This window comes from Lepidochelys kempii, chromosome 15 (assembly GCF_965140265.1).
Source record: "Lepidochelys kempii isolate rLepKem1 chromosome 15, rLepKem1.hap2, whole genome shotgun sequence".
In the NCBI taxonomy this organism is placed as follows: domain Eukaryota; kingdom Metazoa; phylum Chordata; order Testudines; family Cheloniidae; genus Lepidochelys; species Lepidochelys kempii.
The window spans coordinates 32,938,718-32,959,191 of NC_133270.1; the positions used below are offsets into that span (position 1 = coordinate 32,938,718).

Consider the following 20,474-nt stretch of genomic DNA (forward strand, 5'->3'; position numbering starts at 1 on the left):
AAGGAGTGCTTTTTCATACATACAAGTTCAATGAGGGATGTTTTGATGCTCATGAAAATCTATTTCTACACCTAAAAATATAAACTGTGATTTACCTAAAAATAGAAATACCTTAAATCAGAAGAAATACCTAAAACAGAAAGCCCTACCCATAAATTACAGGCCTGTACTGCTTTGAAAGAAAAAAACATTTTGAAACTGGATTTTCAGATTGGGAAGCTCATTTGTAAATGTAACTTCTTCCCTAATGGATTAAAAATCAGAACCAACAAAATTTAGCTTTTATGGGAGGGCACATACTAGAGTAGAGTGTGAATCTTCTGTCACCATATTTTGGAGACAGAAAATCCAGTTTCTGCAAAAATCAAAGTGACATTTTGTTTCATGTCAGGCTGACTTGAAATGTTTTTGGTCTGTTGAACTGAATCTAATGTCTAATTTCAAGTCAGTTTATTATTAATCTTTGTTTGCCTGAGCTGCCAAAGGGTCTCATGCCCTGCAGTATCCTCTTCGGGCCAAACTCTCTAGCTGCATTGCATCTCTTGAGGTGTCTCCTCTGATTGAGCGGCTGTGACGCAACAGGGCAGTCACATGACCACCGTACATCCCGTAAGGTTTAGGCCTGGTCTACACTATAAGTTTAGGTCGAATTTAGCAGCATTATCTTGATTTAACCCTGCACCCATCCACACGACGAAGCCCTTTTTTTCCAGACTTAAAGGGCTCTTAAAATCGATTTCTTTACTCCACCCCCAACAAGAGGATTAGCACTGAAATCGGCCTTGCCGGGTCAAATTTGGGGTACTGTGGACGCAATTCAACAGTATTGGCCTCCGGGAGCTATCCCAGAGTGCTCAGTTGTGACCGCTCTGGACAGCGCTCTCAACTCGGATGCACTGGCCAGGTAGACAGGAAAAGGCCCACGAACTTTTGAATCTCATTTCCTGTTTGGCCAGTGTGGTGAGCTCACCTGCACAGGTCACCATGCAGAGCTCATCATCATCAGGAGACCATGCAGTCCCAGAATCGCCGAAGAGCTCCAGCATGGACCGAACGGGAGGTACGGGATCTGATCGCTGTATGGGGAGATAAATCCATGCTGGCAGAACTCCGTTCGAAAATACGAAATCCCAAAATATTTGAAAAAAAATCTCCAATGGCATGAAGGACAGAGACCATAACAGGGACCCGAAGCAGTGCCGCGTGAAAATTAAGGAGCTCAGGCAAGCCTACCAAAAAACCAGAGAGGCAAACGGCCACTCCAGTTCACAGTCTCAGACATGCCACTTCTATGATGAGCTGCATGCCATTCTAGGGGATGCAGCCACCACTATCCCAACCCTGTGCTTGACTCCGTCCAAGGAGTGGGATGCAACACAGAAGCGGGTTTTGGGGGCGAGGAAAATGATGATGAGAAGGAGGTTGTAGATAGCTCACACCAAGGAAGCAGAGAAACCAGTTTCCCCAACAGCCAGGATCTGTTTCTCATACTGGACCTGGACCAGGTACCCCCCAAGCCCACCCAAGGCAGGTTCCCGGACCCGCCAGGCGGAGAAGAGACCTCTGGCGAGTGTACCTTTGTAAATATTATACATTGTTTAAAAGCAAGCGTGTTTAATGATTAATTTGCCCTGGCATTCGCAGCCAGTACAGCTACTGGAAAAGTCTGTTAACGTGTCTGGGGATGGAGGGGAAATCCTCCAGGGACATCTCCATAAAGCTCTGCTGGATGTACTCCCAAAGCCTTTGCAAAAGGTTTCTGGGGAGGGCAGCCTTATTCCGTCCTCCATGGTAGGACACTTTACCATGCCAGGTTAATAGCATGTAACCAGGAATCACGGCAGAACAAAGCATTGCAGCGTATGGTGCCGGTGTTTGCTGGCATTCAAACATCTGTTCTTTATCTCTCTGTGTTACCCTCAGGAGAGTGATATCATTCATGGTTACCTGGTTCAAATAGGGTGGTTTTAGTAAGTGGACATTCAGAGGTGTCCATTCCTGCTGGGCTGTTTGCCTGTGGCTGAACAGAAATGTTCCCTGCTGTTAGCCACGTGGAGGGGGGAGGGGTGAAGCCATCATCCCAGAGAATTGCGTGGAGGCAGACAATCTCAGAGTGCAGGAAAACACAATATGACCGTGAGGAGAGGTGGCAGGCTGCAGATGGCAGATGGCATCAACTTGCTGAAAGGAGGCAGGAGCCAATGCTCAGGCTGCTGGAGGATGAAACTCATATGCTCCAGCGTATGGTTGAGCTGCAGGAAAGGCAGCAGGAGCACAGACCGCCTCTACAGTCCCTGTGTAACCAACCACCCTCCTTCCCAAGTTCCATAGCCTCCTCACCCAGACGCCCAAGAACGTGGTGGGGGGGCCTCCAGGCACCCAGCCACTCCACCCCAGAGGATTGCCCAAGCAATACAAGGCTGGCATTCAATAAGTTTTAAAGTGTTGTGTGGCCTTGTACTTTCCTCCTCCACCACCCCTTCTGGGCTACCTTGGCAGTTATCCCCCTATTTGTGTGATGAATTAATAAAGAATGCATGAACGTGAAGCAACAATGACTTTATTGCCTCTGCAAGTGGTGATCAAAGGGGGAGGGGAAGGTGCTTAGCTTACAGGGAAGTAGAGTGAAATCACTTGGAGGGTTTCCCCATCAAAAAGAAACAAACAGAACTTTCACACCATAGCCTGGCCATTCCTGAAACTGGTTTTCAAAGATCCTCTGATAAGCACGGCGCCCTCCTGTCCTCTTCTAACCGTCCTGGTGTCTGGCTGCCCATAACCAGCGGCCAGGCGATTTGCCTCAACCTCCCACCCCGCCATAAACATCTCCCCCTTACTCTCACAGATATTGTGGAGTGTACAGGAAGCAGTAATAACAATAGGAATACTGGTTTTGCTGAGGTCTACGCAAGTCAGTAAACTGCGCCAGCACACTTTTAAACACCCAAATGCACATTCTACCACCATTCTGCACTTGCTCAGCCTATAGTTGAACAGCTCCTGACTAATTGTCCAGGGTGCCTGTGTATGGCTTCATGAGCCATGGTATTAAGGGGTAGGCTGAGTCCCCAAGGATAACTACAGGCATTTCAACCTCCCCAACGTTATTTTCTAGTCTGGGAAGTAAGTCCTTGCTGCAGCTGTTGAAACAGACCAGAGTTCCTGAAGATGCGAGCGTCATGTACCTTTCCCGGCCATCCCACGTAGATGATGGTGAAACGGCCCTTATGATCCAGCAATTCTTGCAGCACCATTGAAATGTACCCCTTGCAGTTTATGTACTCGCCGTCTTGGTGCTCCGGTGCCAAGATAGGGATATGGCTTCCGTCTATGGCCCCACCACAGTTAGGGAATCCCATTGCAGCAAAACCATCCACTATGACCTGCACATTTCCCAGACTCACTACCCTTGATATCAGCAGGTCTTTGATTGTGTTGGCTACTTGCATCACAGCAGCCCCAACAGTAGATTTGCCCACTCCAAATTGATTTCCGACTGACCAGTAGCTATGTGACATTGCAAGCTGCCACAGGGCTATTGCCACTCGCTTCTTAACTGAGGGCTGCTCTCATCTTGGTATTCTTGTGCCTCAGGGCAGGGGAAAGCAAGTCACAAAGTTCCATGAAAGTGCCCTTACACACGCGAAAGTTTCGAAGCCACTGGGAATCGTCCCAGACCTGCAACACTATGCGGTCCCACCAGTCTGTGCTTGTTTCCTGGGCCCAGAATCGGCGTTCCACACCATGAACCTGCCCAGTTGACACCATGATGTGCACATTGCAGGGGCCTGTACTTTGTGAAAAGTCTATGTCCATGTCCTCATCACTCTCATCACCACACTGCAGTCGCCTCCTTCTCTCCTGGTTTTGCTTTATTAGAGGTTATGATTCTGCATATTCTGTTGGATAATGCATTTGGTGTTTATAGTGCTCATAATTGCCACGGTGATCTGAGCGGGCTCCACGTTCCCAGTGCTATGGCATCTGCGCTGAAAAAGGTGTGAAACGATTGTCTGCCATTGCTCTGACAGAGGGAGGGGGCGACCGACAACATGGTTTACAGGGATGGCTTACAGGGAATTAAAATTAACAAAGGGGGTGGCTTTGCATCAAGGAGAAACAGAATGGCCCCCTCAAGGATAGAACTCAAAACCCTGGGTTTAAGCAGGCCATTGATTTCATGGTGGGAGGGAGGAAGGGAAAATGAATACAAAACAAATCTGGTCTATTTCTTGTTTTGATCCACTTCATCTATCTTTATACATCTTTCTGGCAGCAGACGGTGCAGTACGACTGCTGGCCATCATCATCTCCTGGCTGCTCATTAGAAGACGGTGCATTAGGACTGCCGGCAAGACTGAATTGCCATGAGACGAAACTTAAAAGGGAAATGACCTGGCTGAGTCACTCCCATGTTTGCCCAGACGCCCTTGACCGACCTCACCAAGGTCGGATAAAAGAGCACCCTGGAGTACGGCGATGATGGCTACCAGTCATACTGCACTGTCTGCTGCCAAAAGGCAATGAGCTGCTGCTGTGTAGCAATGCAGTACCACATCTGCCAGCAGCCAGGAGACATACAGTGACAGTTAGCTGAGCGGGCTCCATGCTTGCCGTGGTATGGCGTCTGCATGGGTAACCCAGGAAAAAAGGCGTGAAACGATTGTCTGCCGTTGCTTTCACAGAGGGAGCGAAGGGGTTGCCTGACGATATGTACCCAGAACCACCCGTGACAATATTTTTGCCCCATCAGGCATTAGGATTTCTACCCAGAATTCAAATGGGTGGCGGAGACTGCAGGAACTGTGGGATAGCTACCCACAGTGCAACGCTCCGGAAGTCGACGGTTGCCTCAGTACTGTGGACGCAGTTCGCCAACTAAATGCCGACTAAATGCACTTAGAGCATTTGTGTGGGGGGACACACAATCGACTGTATAAAAATGCTTTCTACAAAACCACTTCTATAAATTCGACCTAATTTCGTAGTGTAGATATAGCCTTAGGGTATGTCTACACTTGAACTGCTGCAGCTGCACCACTGCAGTGGTTCAGCATAGACAGTACCTATGCCAACAGAAGGGGTTCTCCCACTGGAGTAGGTAATCCACCTGCCTGAGAAGTGGTAGCTAGGGTGACAGAAATTTTTTTCCATTGACCTAGCACTATGAACACGAGGAGTTAAGTCAACATAGCTACATCTCTCAGATGTGGATTTTTCATACTCCTGAGAGATATAGCTATGCTGATATAAGTTCCCAGTGTAGATGAGCCTTTGTTCTGGCTCAGGAGCCAACCTATCAAAATAGAAGGTTTTGATTCAGGGATGTCAAAATGTTTTATTTCAATCAGAAGCATCAAAAGGAAACTCTCAAACATTTCCAAAAAAATGCAGTTTTGGAACATTCTATTATACAAAAAGTGTCAGCCTTTCAGGGCAATCCAGGACAAAAAATTGTTGCAGGATTGGAATATCCTGTGGGATGGAATTTCTGATTTTTGACCAGCTCTAATACAGAGATAATAGAAGCATCTAAGTAGCTACATCAAAATGGTAAGTAGTACTGAACGTCCAGCTCTGGAAATAGAGAATTCAAATTTAATTCCTAAAGAACAGAGTGCAAACATATAAATCACAAGATACAAGTCAAACACATGCAACAAATCAACACCGCTAAGTCTTTATCTGCATCAGTTCAGTTCCACTTGTGTTAATTATGCTGGGAGTTCTAGTGTAGACGGGCCAAAACCTTAAACCTGTTTCTGTAAGTACCATGTCAATTAGACACACTCTGAATAAGGTTAAATAATATGATGTTTAAAACTCCAGCAACAGCCTGCAAGGCTCAAGTGGAGTTTTTTTTCTGGCTGATGCATCATGAAAAATAAAGGTTATGCCGACCAAATTCTACACTTAGTAACATCTGTGCAGTCCCTCTATCTAGTTATTCCTGTGCAACAACAATCATCAGTAAAAAAACAAAACAAAACAAAAAAAAAACAGTAAAATCCTACTTTTAATACTAAAGTGAGCAACTATAACTCATCACATACAGGGAGCAAGACTTGAGTTCGGAGTCATTTTTACCATCTCTTTTCAGGCAATCTTCTTTTAATTCAGCTATATTCAAAAACACAACTTAGGCCACATAAGTAATGCCTGATTGTTAATATATTTAGTTTCAAATTTAATTACTGAAAATAATTGATAGGCTTGAGCAATGTGAAGTAAGTTATGGGAAAACCTTTACTCTTAAGGCTTGTCTACACAAATACAGTTTGCAGCAAGTAGGAATGTAAATCTCTCTCACACTGGCCTGCCACACACTAAGGATATGTCTACACAGGAAAGAAAAATCCACAGCTGGTCCGTATCATCCAACTCAGGCACCGAGGCAGTTTCACTGCTATGTAGACGTCTGGGCTCAGGCTGCAGTGGGGGCTGGAAGGGTTCTTTTCATTTCATTTTCTACAGAGATTTATTTTTAATAAGATGCAAACACTAGGGTGAGAGAAGAACCTTACTTTAGCTACTAAAAGACAGCTACCTGTTCCCTAACTGGTGTTCTTCAAGATGTGTTGCTCATGTCTATTCCACAATAGGTGTGCGTGCTCGCCACAGGCACCAGTGCCAGAAGTTTTTCCCCTAACAGTACCCGTAGCGGGGAACACCCCCCGTGACCCCTGGAGTGCCTGGCGCGGTATAAGGGGAGCTGCGCGCTCCCCCCACCCTCAGTTCCTTCTTGCCACACAACTCCGACAGAGGGGAAGGAGGGTGGGATGTGGAATAGACATGAGCAACACATCTCGAAGAACACCAGTTATGGAAAAGGTAACTGGCTTTTCTTCTTCGAGTGATTGCTCATGTGTATTCCACAATAGGTAATTCCAAGTTATATCTGTTGGAGGTGGGTAGGAGTTCACAAGTTCCCAGGACGGAGGACAGCCCTGCCGAACCCAGTATAATCCCTGGTTTGGGGGATGACCGCATAGTGCGAGGTGAATGTGTGAACTGAGTGGCGGCCCTACAAATGTCCTGGATGGGGACGTGGGCCACGAAGGCAGCCAATGAGGCCTGCGCCCAAATCAAGTGTGCCCTCACAATGGGTGGCGGTGGGACACCCGCCAGCTCATAACAGGAACGGATGCACAAAGTGATCCGATTGGAAAGCCACTGAGTGGAAATCAGCTGGCTCCTCACGTTCTCAGCCGAGGTGATGAACAGTTGCAAGGATTTTCGGAATGGCTTGGTCCGCTTGAGAAAGAAAGCCAGAGACCACCGCACATCGAGCATGTGGAGACAGCGCTCCTCACTGGACGCGTGAAGCTTGGGGCAGAGCACCAGTAGAAAAATGTCCTGACCCATGTGGTAGGCGAAGACCACCTTTGGGAGGAACGCGGGGTGTGGGCGGAGCTGGACCTTGTCCTTATGAAAGATCATGTACGGCGGCTCAGAGGTCAGAGCCCTGAACTCCAAGATTTGCCTGGCCGATGTGATTGAGGCCACCTTCCACGAGAGGTGAGACCAGGAGCACACGGCCAACAGTTCAAACGGGGGCCCCTTGAGATGGGCCAACACCAGGTTTAGGTCCCACTGTGGGACCGGGGGTCTAGAATAGGGAAAAAACCGTGTGTCCTTGCACTGGTGAATGGAAGGCTGATATGGCTGCCAGGTGCACCGTGACTGATTAAGGCGCCAGGCCCTGGGCCCTCAGATGGAGGAGGTAATCAAGGATAAGCTGGATCGGGGCAGCCACCGGGGAGACACCCTGGTCTGCTACCCACCTAGAAAACCAGGACCACTTCGCCAAATAAGCGTGGCGAGTGGAGGGCCACCTACTTTCAAGGAGGACACACTGAACCTGTTCTGAGCATGTCCTTTCCTCTCCGCCTAACCACTGAGCAGCCACGCCATGAGGTGAAGCACCACTAGGTTGGGATGCAGGAGGCGGCCCTGGTCCTGAGAGCGCAGATCTGGGTGGAGCAGCAACGGCCACAGCAGAGCTACCGCCAGGCCCGTGAGGGTCCCATACCAATCCTACCTGGGTCACGCCAGGCCTTTGTCCATCTTTATCTTCTTCAGGACCCTGCTGATTAGAGGGAACCGGGGAAAAGCGTAGAGAAGCCGGCCTGACCAGGACAGAAGAAAGGCATTAGAGATAGCGCCCCTCTCCAGGCCCCCCCCGGAGCAGAACCAGTTCTGCCGAGTCGCAAATAGGTCCACCTGGGGAATTCCCCACCTTTGGAAGAGCAGGCGGGCCACTTCCGGGTGGAGGGACCACTCGTGTTGCGAGGAAAAGTCCCTGCTCAAGCGATCCGCCCTCTCGTTTTAGGCACCCAGTAGGTGGAAGGCCTTCAGGTGGATGTCATGGGCTATACAGAAGTCCCACAGCCTGAGGGCTTTGTGGCAGAGGACAGAGAATTGGGCCCTGCCTTACCTGTTGATATAGAACATCGAGGCCGTGTTGTCCGTGAGGACCCTGACTACCTTTCCCTCCAGGTGCGAGTGGAAGGCCATACATGCCAGCCGCACCACCCTGAGCTCCTTGACATGTATATGTAGGGTCAGATCTTGAGGTCTGAAAGTTCCCCACATGGGCCCACCAACCCAGGTCCAACGCATCGGACACCAGCTCCAACGACAGGGCTCTGACCCTGAACGGAACCCCTTGGAGCATGTTGTTTGGGGCAGACCACCACCGTAGGGAGGTGATCACAGAGTCCTGCTTGGTGAGGACCTTGTCCATCCTGTTCGTGGCCTGGAAGAACTTTGAGAACAACCAGTGCTGGAGAGGCCTCATCCTGAGTCTGGCGTGATGGACCACATACAAGCACACAGACATGTGACCCAAGAGTTGCAGGCAAACCCTGGCTGTTGTCACCAGGATCCTTGTGACTGAGTCGATGAGACTTTTCAGAGTCTCGAATCTGTCTGGTGGGAGAGAGGCCCTGGCCGACACTGCGTCCAGGAGTGTCCCAATAAACTCTATGCGTTGGACCAGGACTATCGTGGACTTGGTGTTGTTTACCAACAGGCCCAAGGCGGTGCACGTGGACAGGAGGAGGGCCACATGATCCCTCACCTGCAACCGGGAGGTGCCCTTGGCAAGCGAATTGGCCAGATAGGGAAATATCTGGACCCCCCACCGTCTAAGGTAGGCCACTACTACCGACATGCATTTTGTAACCACCCTGGGGGCAGTGGACAGACCAAACAGAAGGACCATGAATTGGTAATTATTCTGTCCCACCACGAAACGGAGGAAGCGCCTGTGCCCCTCGAATATGTACATGTGGAAGTACGCGTCCTGTAGATCGAGGGCAGCGTACCAGTCCCTGGGATCCAGGGAGGGGATGGAGGAGGCCAGGGAGACCATGCGGAACTTGAGTTTCACCATGTACTGGTTCAGATCTTGCAGGTCCAAGATGGGCCTGAGCCCCCCTTTGGCCTTCGAGATAAGGAAATAATGGGAGTAATACCCCTTGCCCACGAACTCCTCGGACACCGCCTCTATCTCCTAGTCCTAGGAGCCACCCCACCTCTTGCTTGAGCAGAGCTTAGTGCGAGGCGTCCCCCAAGAAGGACGGGGAGGAAGTAAACTGGAGGATGTAACCCCAGAAGATGGTGTTGAGGACCCATTTGTCCGAGGTTAGCTGCGACCATTCCGGGAGGAAAGCACACAACCATTGGGAGAAGGGGAGCTTTATTGGGGGTAGATCCTTGGTGAGGACTGGCGGGGTGCCCCCAAGCGTCCCGTCAAAAATGCCTTTTCCCCATCTGCTTGCCCTTGGAGGACCCAGCCTGGGGGCAGGCAGATACTGCCTCTGAGGGCATCTCTTATAGTCCTGCTGCTTCTCGTAGGCGGCCTCATACTTCGGGAGGGTGGCCTGGGCGGGAGTCTGCTATGGCTTGAACTTAGGTTTTGCCGGAGCCAGGACATAGAGGCCCAGAGTCTGGAGGGTCGTGTGGGAGTCTTTCATGCCATGCAGCCTTGTACCTGTTTCCTCTGCAAACAGAGCTTTCCCGTCAAACGGGAGATCCTGCATGGAAGACTGCGCCTTGCTGGACAGCCCAGAGAGCAGGAGCCATGATACCCATCTCTCTGCTGGGACCCCCTAGCGGCCGCTGCCCCTTCCTCCACTAGCGCCTTGAACTCCTTGCCATCGTGCTCCTGGAGGGAATCCTCAAACTAGGGCAGGGAGTCCAGTCTCTGAGAGTCTTTGTTCTTTGGGGTTGGGGCTGGCTGACCCAGAGGTTCCCTGCAGTTGACCGACTCGACCACCAAGGAGTTGGGCACCGGGTAGATATACAAGTCCTCATGCCCCTTAGTGGGTGCAAAGTACTTGTGTTCCGCCTTTTTAGAGATGGGGACCAACGAGGCCAGTGTTTGCCACAGTGCATTTGAAATCTTAGCCACCCCTTCATGGAGAGGCAAGGTCACCCTGATGGGGGACAACACATTAAACAGGGAGCCTGAGGGCTCCTCCATCTCCTCTGCTTGGAGATGGAGGCTTGCTGCCATGCTCTTTAAGAGTTCTTGGTGGGCCCTGAAGTCCTCCTGCAGGGCGGAGGGGAGCGGGGCCGCAATCGTCTCCTCCTGGCGGGGAGAGGAGGCTGGTGCAGTGCTCTGGGTGTCGGCAAGCACCGGAGGGTCCACCACCTGGTCGGACTCCGGGCACGGTGCCGAGGACGTACGTCCCACCGACTACTTTCTTGGGGGTCTGGAGAGGGAGGCCAACGGTGCTTCCGAAGTTCCAGCCACCAAGCAAGCTTCCACCAGGGGCTGTGCCGGAGGCCACTGTGCCCACTGGTACCATTGGGCCGGCCACGATGCTTGGTGCCACTGCACCTGCTGTGGCGCCAACTGTTCGGGTTGGCTGGCCTGGCCCATCGAAGGACGGCTACGAACGGAGACCGGGCTGGCGTAAGAGCTGCTGCTGTCTCTGGACCAGGAGGAGCGGCGGTGCCGCAATCTCGACGTGCAGGACTGGTGCCGACGGTAACCGCTGCTCCGCGAACAGCCTCAACAGGCGGAACTGCAAGGTGCCAGCAATCGATGCCCGGGGCTGCGATGTCTTGGCGGAGACTTGGAGTGGGAGTCTGAGAGGGAACGGCATCGATGACCATGCTGTGACCGACTGCGGTACCCTCTCCAAGACAAGGACTGTTGGCAATGCCCACCACGGTCCCATCAATATTTGCTCCTTGAGGATGAGCGGTGCTGAGAGTCCCGGCCGGACCAAACCCAGCCGGACAGTCTGGTCAGCGTTGAGGGTGATCTACATGGACTCTGCCCCGAGTGGTCGCTGGGTGGTGAACGGTGTCGGGAATGTTCCCTTGACCGAAACCGGTACTGCGCAGGAGGTGACTGCAGAGACCCCAGCGGCAGCTTGCCTCTGGAGCACGGGGCTGACATAAGCGGCGCTCCGGGCACCAGCATGGACATAACGTCCCAGGCCACCTGGAGGGCTTCAGGCGTGGGTAGCATCCAGACAGGCCTGTTCCAAAGGGGCCAGGCTACTCCACTCAATGTGAGTCAGAGGTCTGGGGCCCGGTGGGGATCGAGGAGTGCCCGACATGGGCCTAGCCTCCGTCCCAGACTTCTCTCAGTGCTGCTGTGAAGAGGGAGTCTTCCTGGCCCTCTTGGCGTGCCCAGTGGATGGGGAGTGGTGCCGACTGGTTGATGGCACCAGAGGGTCGCCGCATACCGACACCACGGTGCCGGTTCGGAGCGGCGTGCCAGAGTCGGGGTGGCCAGGAACTTAATATCCCTTTCTCTTTTGGTCTGAGGCTTAAACGACTTGCAAATCTTGCACCTTTTGCTGATATGGGTTTCTCCCAAACAGCCTGTGTGCGGGTCACTTCTTGGCATAGAACGCCTACAAGAGTCACATGACTTAAAACCCAGGGCGCGGGGCATGTCCCAGCCCGGGCTCACTGACTAACTAAATTAACTAAACAGCTAACTAATTACGGGTACTAACACTGAACGAATAAACAGTTCTGGAGACGAGCTACAGCAAAGCTGGAGCAGAGCAGTTCCAATGCACCTTCACTGGCGGCAAGAAGGAACTGAGGGTGAGAGGAGCGTGCAGCTCCCCTTATACCGCGCCAGACAGGCGCCACTCCAGGGATCATGGGGGGCGCTCCCCCCCAGGAGTACTACTAGGGGAAAAACTTCCAGCACCAGTGCACATGGCAAGCACGCACACCTATTGTGGAATACACATGAGCAATCACTCGAAGAAGAATATACATTTGGTAACTGCACAGCTTTCAATGCATCAGATTTCTGATTTAGAAATGCATTTTGGTTAGATCCACTGTCTCATGCACAAACTTGTCAAAATAATAGTAATTTATATAAAACTATTTGTTTAGTGCTTAAAACAGAGTTAATGTGTAAACATTTATGAGCCAGAACATAAAAGACAAAATTGCACTGCGTGAAAACAAACTAGGAAATGCTTAGTGAGCACCAGCAGGGTTTACATGGACCAATTAATGTGCAACATGTTAATGAATTTTAGAAATCAGACCCTGAAGAGCCCAAAACCTCAACACATAGCCAAGCCCTAAGATAGATCAACTCTGATATGCCATTGGTAAACAGTTAATCAACTCTAAATCTTTAAATCTCAATTCAGTGTCAGCGTAAGTGTCATCAATTCAGTGTCCTCATTAACTATTCCACAGCTGATCATTTTAGCAGATGGAGCAGGAAAGGGACTGAGACTAAAGCCCTTCAAATGTGGGGACTGAAGGTTACTTCAGAGAAGGAAATACAATGGGAATAAAAAAGGTAGGAATAAACAGAGAAGACTGAGATATGTAGAAAGGAAGACTGGGAAGGATGAGAAACAAAACGCAGAAAAGGATTTTGTCACGGAACAACAGTGAATGTGACAATAAGGCATGGGATAAATAATTAATAAATACAAGTTTAGTTATTACCAGAAGGCTATATTATCCCCTTTGTATCCATGCAAACCTCTCACAGACATCAGTGGGAGAGTCCATGTGGACTGGAAGGAATATGAAGTCCTGAATTTAATTATGGTACATGGGCTGAGATATAAACATGGCATCTAAACAATGTGCCAAAGACAGGCAGACAAGCATGTCACACATTGGTGGATGACTCAATAATTCAGTCTGAAGATTGGTCTATACTAGAAAGCTGTGCTGACAAAACATTCCTTTTTTCAACATAGCCTGATGCTGCATTTTGCCTCCTACTGACAAAACCCTCCACTTTTCCTGGCATCATCATCTCCATTTTCTGAACAACATAAGCTCTCTGCCAGTATATTTCTATCAAGGCCGAATGTGGGTGCATACATACCTGTATTGGCATAAGTATTCCAACCGTAATTCCACAATACAACACTCCCTTCAGGAATGACCTGCCTGCCAGCACTTTTGAACTCTTCTGCCCAGGGGCCAAAATGACTAGAGGGCCATCTCACTTTTAAATGTCTAGCACAGTGTTCATAGCTACATCTGTCCCATTACCCGCTGCCTTTTCACCGAAAGTGTGGTTCCTTGAGAGGGTTGTCAGTTTGGTTTGGATGTATTCTTGGAGGTTTCAAAACATGACAGTCTTTAATTAAAGATTCATCTTTAACTCCTGGAGACTCCAGGACAATCCTGGAGGATTGGCAACTCTATGGTCCCTGCTCTTGGTCTCATGCTACCAACCTGGTCCAGGAAAAAGGTACTTGGTTTCCATGCACTATGGGAAGAGAAGCAAGTGAAGGAACAGCTGTAGTAGGAAAAAGAATATTTATAGTGACTTTGCCAAGCCGATGGCAAAACTCAGATATTCAAGAAAAGAATCCCAGTGCCATTCCAAGAAAAAGGAGATGAAGCAGGGCTACTGAAAGGTGAAGGAGAAAAACATGACTTGTGGAGCTGCCTGCATGACCTATGTCTTCTATAATATTCATCAGGGACCATCACACCTGTAGCCACCTTGGACATGGTGTCCTGTAAATGGAGGAGAAAGGCCCCCTGGGAGGGCAGACAAGAAGAAGGAGCTCTTCATGGGTCAGGAAGGGGATGACAAGGCAAAATACAGTGAGATGGCTGTAAACAAGGAACAGATAGATATCTTGCAAGACCCCCCAGACACACTCTGAGTGTCTCGCTCTGACATGTTTCATCCTTAGAGAAGGGAGATTGATAGATGCAAGTGATGATTAGAGCTCCAATAATAAATCATAATTAGCGGCCTACCAATTTCACGGCCGTAAAAAACATGTCACAGACTGTGAAATAAGCCCTTCCCCGTGAAATCTGATCTCCCCCAAATCAGCCGGGGCTGGGGGTGGGGGGGAAGAGACAGGATTTGTCCTTCCCCTGCACGGCTGTTATCAGAGGGAGAATAGACCCATCTCCCCAGGCAGCAAAGAAATGAGGGTTTCTGCACTGCAGCAGCCCCAGAGCTGGGCTCCGGGCTTCCGCCCCCTGTGGCTCTTGCCAGGGCTTGGGGGAAGGGGGCGGGGGGGCCGCCGCCCCCCCCATGGCTCCTGCCAGCTGCTGCTCCCTCCCCCCAAGCCCCTGTGGCACCTGCCCAGGCTCTGGGCTACTGCCCCCATCTCCCACCAGTGGTTCTTGCCAGGGCTGGGGGCACTGGGCTCCAGCCAGGACCCTCCCCCGCACCCTCCCAGCTCCAGCAGCTCTTGCCAGGCTCAGGGATGCCACCTCGTGGTTCCTGCCTGGGCTCGGGGCTCCTGCCCCCACCACTCGGCTCCTGACCCATCTCAGGGACCTGGGCTGGGGACTACCACCCCCTGTGACTCCAGCTGGGACTCGGAGCTTTTGCCTTCCACCGCTCATGCCTGAGCTCCAGGCTTCCGCCTCCTCTTCCCCCCGGGGCTCCTGCCTGGGCTCAGGCTGTTGCCCCCACCCCCACGGCTCCTGTGTGGGCTCTGGGCCGCCCAGGCTCGGGGCTTCTGCCCCCCTTCCTGGATCCTGTCTGGGCTTGGGGCTTCAGTCCCCGCAGCGCCTGCTGGGGCTCGGGGCTTCCACCCCATGGCTCTTGCCAAGGCTTGGGCACCCATTTTTCAAATTGTCCAGGGCCCCTGGGCACAGGCCCATGTGTTAATCCACAACTGGCCCTGACTAGCAGCTAGGAGCCAGGCTGGGAAGATCGGACCTGTCTCCACCTCCGAGAGCCTCTTCCAGCTGCAGGAAACTCCACAGCACAGAAGTGAGTATGGCAATCCTGAAACAGTAGCTTTGGGCCCCACCCCCAATCCCCTTTTAGATCAGGACCCCCAGGGTTACACCACCATGAAATTTCAGATGTAAACATCTGAAATCGTGAAATTGACCAATTTTAAGACCCTGTGGCAGTGAAATTGACCAAAGTGAACCATGAATTTGGTAAGGCCCTAATCATAATGTAGGTTGATATGCTCCTGTAACTCTTAGTAAATGCATGCCTGTGTTTTTACATTGGCTAGGAAAAGATGATAGGAGGCATCCATCTATCTATCCTTTCTTCCAATACATATGAAATCATCTGCCATTACTCAACAGCACATCCATGCATTTATCAACAACCTTAATGGGAAGAATCTTGAGGAGAGCCTCACTAAAACTTGAGCACTACTAGGGCCAAATGGAAGTACAAAAAGGACATGTTCTCCAAGAATGTGGAGGACTCCAAGAGAAATGCAAGGGACCGGCATGAACAGCTGCTAGAGGAGTTCAGAAAGGACAGAGAAGTACAGACAGCCACGCTGCAGCTACTGAAGCAGCAGACCCAGCTCTTGAACCAAGTGTTGACTAGGAGACACCAAGGACAACTTCAGCATTCACCCTACACCAAAATATAACCCTTAGAGGTTATTCACAAGGATCATATATCCCCTATTACATTAGTTCCCTCTGTACCCTACTCCAATGGACAAAAGCTCAGGGAACAAAGGAAACTGCTTTCATTACATGTCCTGTTTGTTAACTGGGATGCATTGGCATCCAGTGTGCACATGGCACTTTGTATAAGTAACTGCATACCATAGCTAGTGTAGTCTAAGTTTTTTATAAGTTACTGCCTCTTTATTGTGATGCTGGACATACTGTGTTCATGAAGTAAATGCTGTGTGAAAGTTGGTGCATTTTTATTGTGCTTTCCAGCATTACAGAACTGCCTGCAACGCTAGAGAGTAATTCATATAGCCAGAAAGACTTTCCCCACCTCAATTTAAAAAACTGAGTATTTATATAGTCAGCAGTCCACGTATACTACAGAAGCAATCGCCTTGCTCAATCTGGAAATACATCAGCAGTTATTTTACTGTTGCTCACATACATACACTATTTTACATATTTCAATACAATATCCCTTAACATTTATTAATCCAAGCCTATTGAAACACAGGTTACTGTACTAATGATCCCATAGAAATAGTCACATTATTGCCCACTGTCCAAGTAAGTTTACAAAGCTTCTCTCACGCAAACTGTATTGACAGTGACACCGTTAACCAGACTACTTTCAAGCTATTTGAATTCAGCAGACAGCCTCCTGTACTCCTCACATACCCATCCTGGCAACATGATCTCACAGATATTATGCACTGCACAGCACAGAGCACTAACTTTGAGAACAGTTTCCTTGCTGAGATTGAGCCTTGTCATGGGACATCTCTATCTGCCCTTAAGTCTCCGAAGGCCACCCCATGTTAATTTGGCAACTACTTAGGTGATAGTTAAACCTTTCCATGCTTCTGTCCAGCTTGCCAGGGAAATAAAGGCTAGGTGGGAACACCAAGAATCACGACTGCTACAGAAAACATGTTAAGGACAATTGGACAGTCTGCTTTGAGATCTAGTCATGAAAAGCACGAGGTAAGAAGTAAGGATTATTATTTTACTCCAAGGCTATGTCTACACTACCACAGTAAGTAAACCTATGCTACAAAACTCCAGCTATGTGAATAACGTAGCTGGAGTCGACATCGAGTTACTGCAGGGCCTACACCACAGAGGGTTGACAGGAGAAAATCGACTTACCTTACTCTTCTGGTCAGGGGTAGAGTACAGGGGTTGACTGTAGAGCAATCTGCTGTCAGTTTGGCAGGTCTTTACTAGACCCACTAAATCAACCGCTGGTGGCTCAATCTGAGAGTATGAATCCCAGCTGTAGGTTGATATGCAGACCTGACCCAAGTGCCCACAATTCCCAAAGACAGGTGTGGGTATCCCACAACACTCAGTGACTGCCCCACAATACACAGTGGCACTTTCCCACAAGATCATGTGCCTCAAAGCAGCATGGAGAACACTGAGACATTTTTTGCCAATGCAACTGTACTTGATTCTGTGTGGACACAATACACTGGCACAAGTGGCTGAGTGTAAACATGCTCTACCCATATGCTCGAACTTCTAGTGTAGACAAGACCTGTCCAAGGTATTTTTCATCACACCTAATACCCTGCTAAGGGCATAAAAACGACATCTGTAGCCAGAGCAGTGACTGTGTATGCCTGCAGAGCTGGAAATGAGCCATTTCCCTACTACACAACTGTTATGGGGCAAGAACAGTAAACCCCCTATTATCACGCTGCCCAAAATGGGAGACCCACAACTGCACCCATCACTCTGCAACCCCTCCCCACCTCTGTTCCCCCAAGTTCCACCCTCCCCAGGCCCAGCTCTGGGCTTCAGGGAACTAGGGCTGACCAACCAGAGAGATAAGAAGGGGGGTCGCTCCCAACCGGTGAGGGGGAAAAGGAGCGCGCGACTGGAGGGGGAGGGGGCGGGGGCGGCCGGTGAGGGGGAAAAGGAGCGCGCGACCCGGGAGGGGGGGGGGTCGCTCCCGGCCGGTGAGGGGGGAAAAGGAGCGCGCGACCCGGGGGGGGGGGGGGGGGGGTCGCTCCCGGCCGGTGAGGGGGAAAAGGAGCGCGCGACCCGGGAGGGGGGGGGGGGGGTCGCTCCCGGCCGGTGAGGGGGGAAAAGGAGCGCGCGACCCGGGAGGGGGGGGGGGTCGCTCCCGGCCGGTGAGGGGGAAAAGGAGCGCGCGACCCGGGGGGGGGGGGGGGGGGGTCGCTCCCGGCCGGTGAGGGGGAAAAGGAGCGCGCGACCCGGGAGGGGGGGGGGGGTCGCTCCCGGCCGGTGAGGGGGAAAAGGAGCGCGCGACCCGGGAGGGGGGGGGTCGCTCCCGGCCGGTGAGGGGGAAAAGGAGCGCGCGACCCGGGAGGGGGGGGGGGTCGCTCCCGGCCGGTGAGGGGGAAAAGGAGCGCGCGACCCGGGGGGGGCCCGGTGAGGGGGAAAGGAGCGCGCGACCCGGGAGGGGGGGGGGGTCGCTCCCGGCCGGTGAGGGGGGAAAGGAGCGCGCGACTGGGGGGGGGACCCGGTGAGGGGGAAAGGAGCGCGCGACCCGGGAGGGGGGGGGGTCGCTCCCGGCCGGTGAGGGGGAAAGGAGCGCGCGACTGGGGGGGGGGCCCGGTGAGGGGGAAAGGAGCGCGCGACCCGGGAGGGGGGGGGGTCGCTCCCGGCCGGTGAGGGGGGAAAGGAGCGCGCGACTGGGGGGGGGGGGGGCCGGTGAGGGGGAAAGGAGCGCGCGGCTGGGGCAGGGGGATCCGCTCCCGCCTGCTGAGGAGACAGAGAAGTTGCTCTTGGCCGGGGCCCTCCACTTCCCAACACGGGACCCCCGGCCTCGGCCCGCCTACAACTTACTCGGGGAGGCTCCAGGTCCCGCCGTTGCTGCCGCTTACGAGCCCAGCCCCCAGTTGCGGCCCCCAGCGGGGCAGGCGGCGGCGGCGCCTGTTGCTCCATGGAGCTCGAGCTCCAGCTCCAGCTCCTCCTCCTCAGGGGGCCGCCGCCGCCCCGCACTCCGGGCCGGGCTGCTCCCACTCCGGCTCCCCAGCCCCCGGCGCCATGATCCGAGCTCCGGCTGCTGTGGGACCCGCGCTGCCCCAGCCCCGCCCCCAGGGCTGGGCTCGCGCCGGACCCCGGGCTCGCTCCGCCCCTTCCACCCGCTCGACCGCGACCCCCCGAGGGCGTCGCGGCACCAGCGTCATGCTGCGGGGCTCGGCCGCGGGGCAGGCGGCGCCGTGTCCCGAACTCGGGCGCCGGTTGGGCGAGCTCCCGCCCGGCGCCGCTGAGAGACTCGTCAGGCAGCAGGACCGGCCGCGGCCAGCGCCTCTCGCCCCATGTGCGGGTGAACAAGAGCACAGTTTGGGGGCGACTCGGCTCAAAGATGCCAAGCGAAGGGACATTTACTACGGCCCTGGAGCTGGTCCTGGGGTGAATGACACACGGATGCCAGACAAAAATTGTATCCTCGACGCTGAAGTTGACGGATGTTTCTCAGCCCTTATAGTTTGTGGGGATAGCGGCTGCTCTTTCAAAGATTTAGGACTTGTCTTCTTTCTTGGACGGTACTTACAGGCACTGCGTCGGTCACCTCTTCCCTCAACCCCTTAAACTACCTCGCCCAGCAGAGAGAAGGTGGTTGAGGTAATATCCTTTTTGGACGAACTTCTGTTGGTGAGAGAGAGAAGCTTCCAGCTACAGGGAACTCTTCCTCGGGTCGGAGAAGGGTGCTCTGAGGACCTCAGGCCTCAAGAAGAACTGTGCATAGCTTGAAAGCTTCTCTCGCACCCAGAGACATTACCTCAACCACCTTCTCTCTCATAGCTTCGGACCAACAGGGCTATGCAAGACTTAGGGCTCGTCTACCTGTAAACTGCTACAGTTGGCACCGCCGCAGCTAGGCCGCTCCAGCGCCTCAGTAAATTGGCGCCAATTGGCCTGTGCCAAGGGGAGGGGATCTCATGTCATCACCTCAGTCCCTGGAAAAATCATGGAGCAGGTCCTCAGAGAATCAATCCTGAAGCACTTGCATGAGAGGAAAGTGATCAGGAACAGCCAGCATGGATTCACCAAGGGAAGGTCATGCCTGACTAATCTAATCGCCTTTTATGATGAGATTACTGGTTCTGTGGATGAAGGGAAAGCAGTGGATGTATTGTTTCTTGACTTTAGCAAAGCTTTTGACACGGTCTCCCATAGTATTCTTGTCAGCAAGTTAAGGAAGTATGGGCTGGATGAATGCACCATAAGGTGGGTAGAAAGCTGGCTAAATTGTCGGGCTCAACGGGTAGTGATCAATGGCTCCATGTCTAGTTGGCAGCCGGTATCAAGTGGAGTGCCCCAGGGGTCGGTCCTGGGGCCGGTTTTATTCAATATCTTCATAAATGATCTGGAGGATGGTGTGGATTGCACTCTCAGCAAATTTGTGGATGATACTAAACTGGGAGGAGTGGTAGATACGCTGGAGGGGACGGATAGGATACAGAAGGACCTAGACCAATTGGAAGATTGGGCCAAAAGGAATCTGATGAGGTTCAATAAGGATAAGTGCAGGGTCCTGCACTTAGGACGGAAGAACCCAATGCACAGCTACAGACTAGGGACCGAATGGCTAGGCAGCAGTTCTGCAGAAAAGGACCTAG

The 20,474-nt window shown here is 52.1% G+C and overlaps 1 protein-coding gene across 2 annotated transcripts in view; it reads right to left on the minus strand.

Moving 5' to 3' along the window:
* TTC28 (tetratricopeptide repeat domain 28) overlaps window positions 1-18,934 on the minus strand; it is a 510,505-nt gene extending 491,571 nt beyond the window's left edge. For both annotated transcript variants that reach the window (XM_073313673.1, XM_073313672.1), the window contains exon 1: window positions 18,694-18,934. In XM_073313673.1, coding sequence (XP_073169774.1) covers window positions 18,694-18,792 — 99 coding nt within the window. In that variant the 5' untranslated portion in view covers window positions 18,793-18,934. The remainder of the gene's footprint in view (window positions 1-18,693) is intronic.
* Between the last annotated feature and the right edge of the window lie 1,540 nt (window positions 18,935-20,474).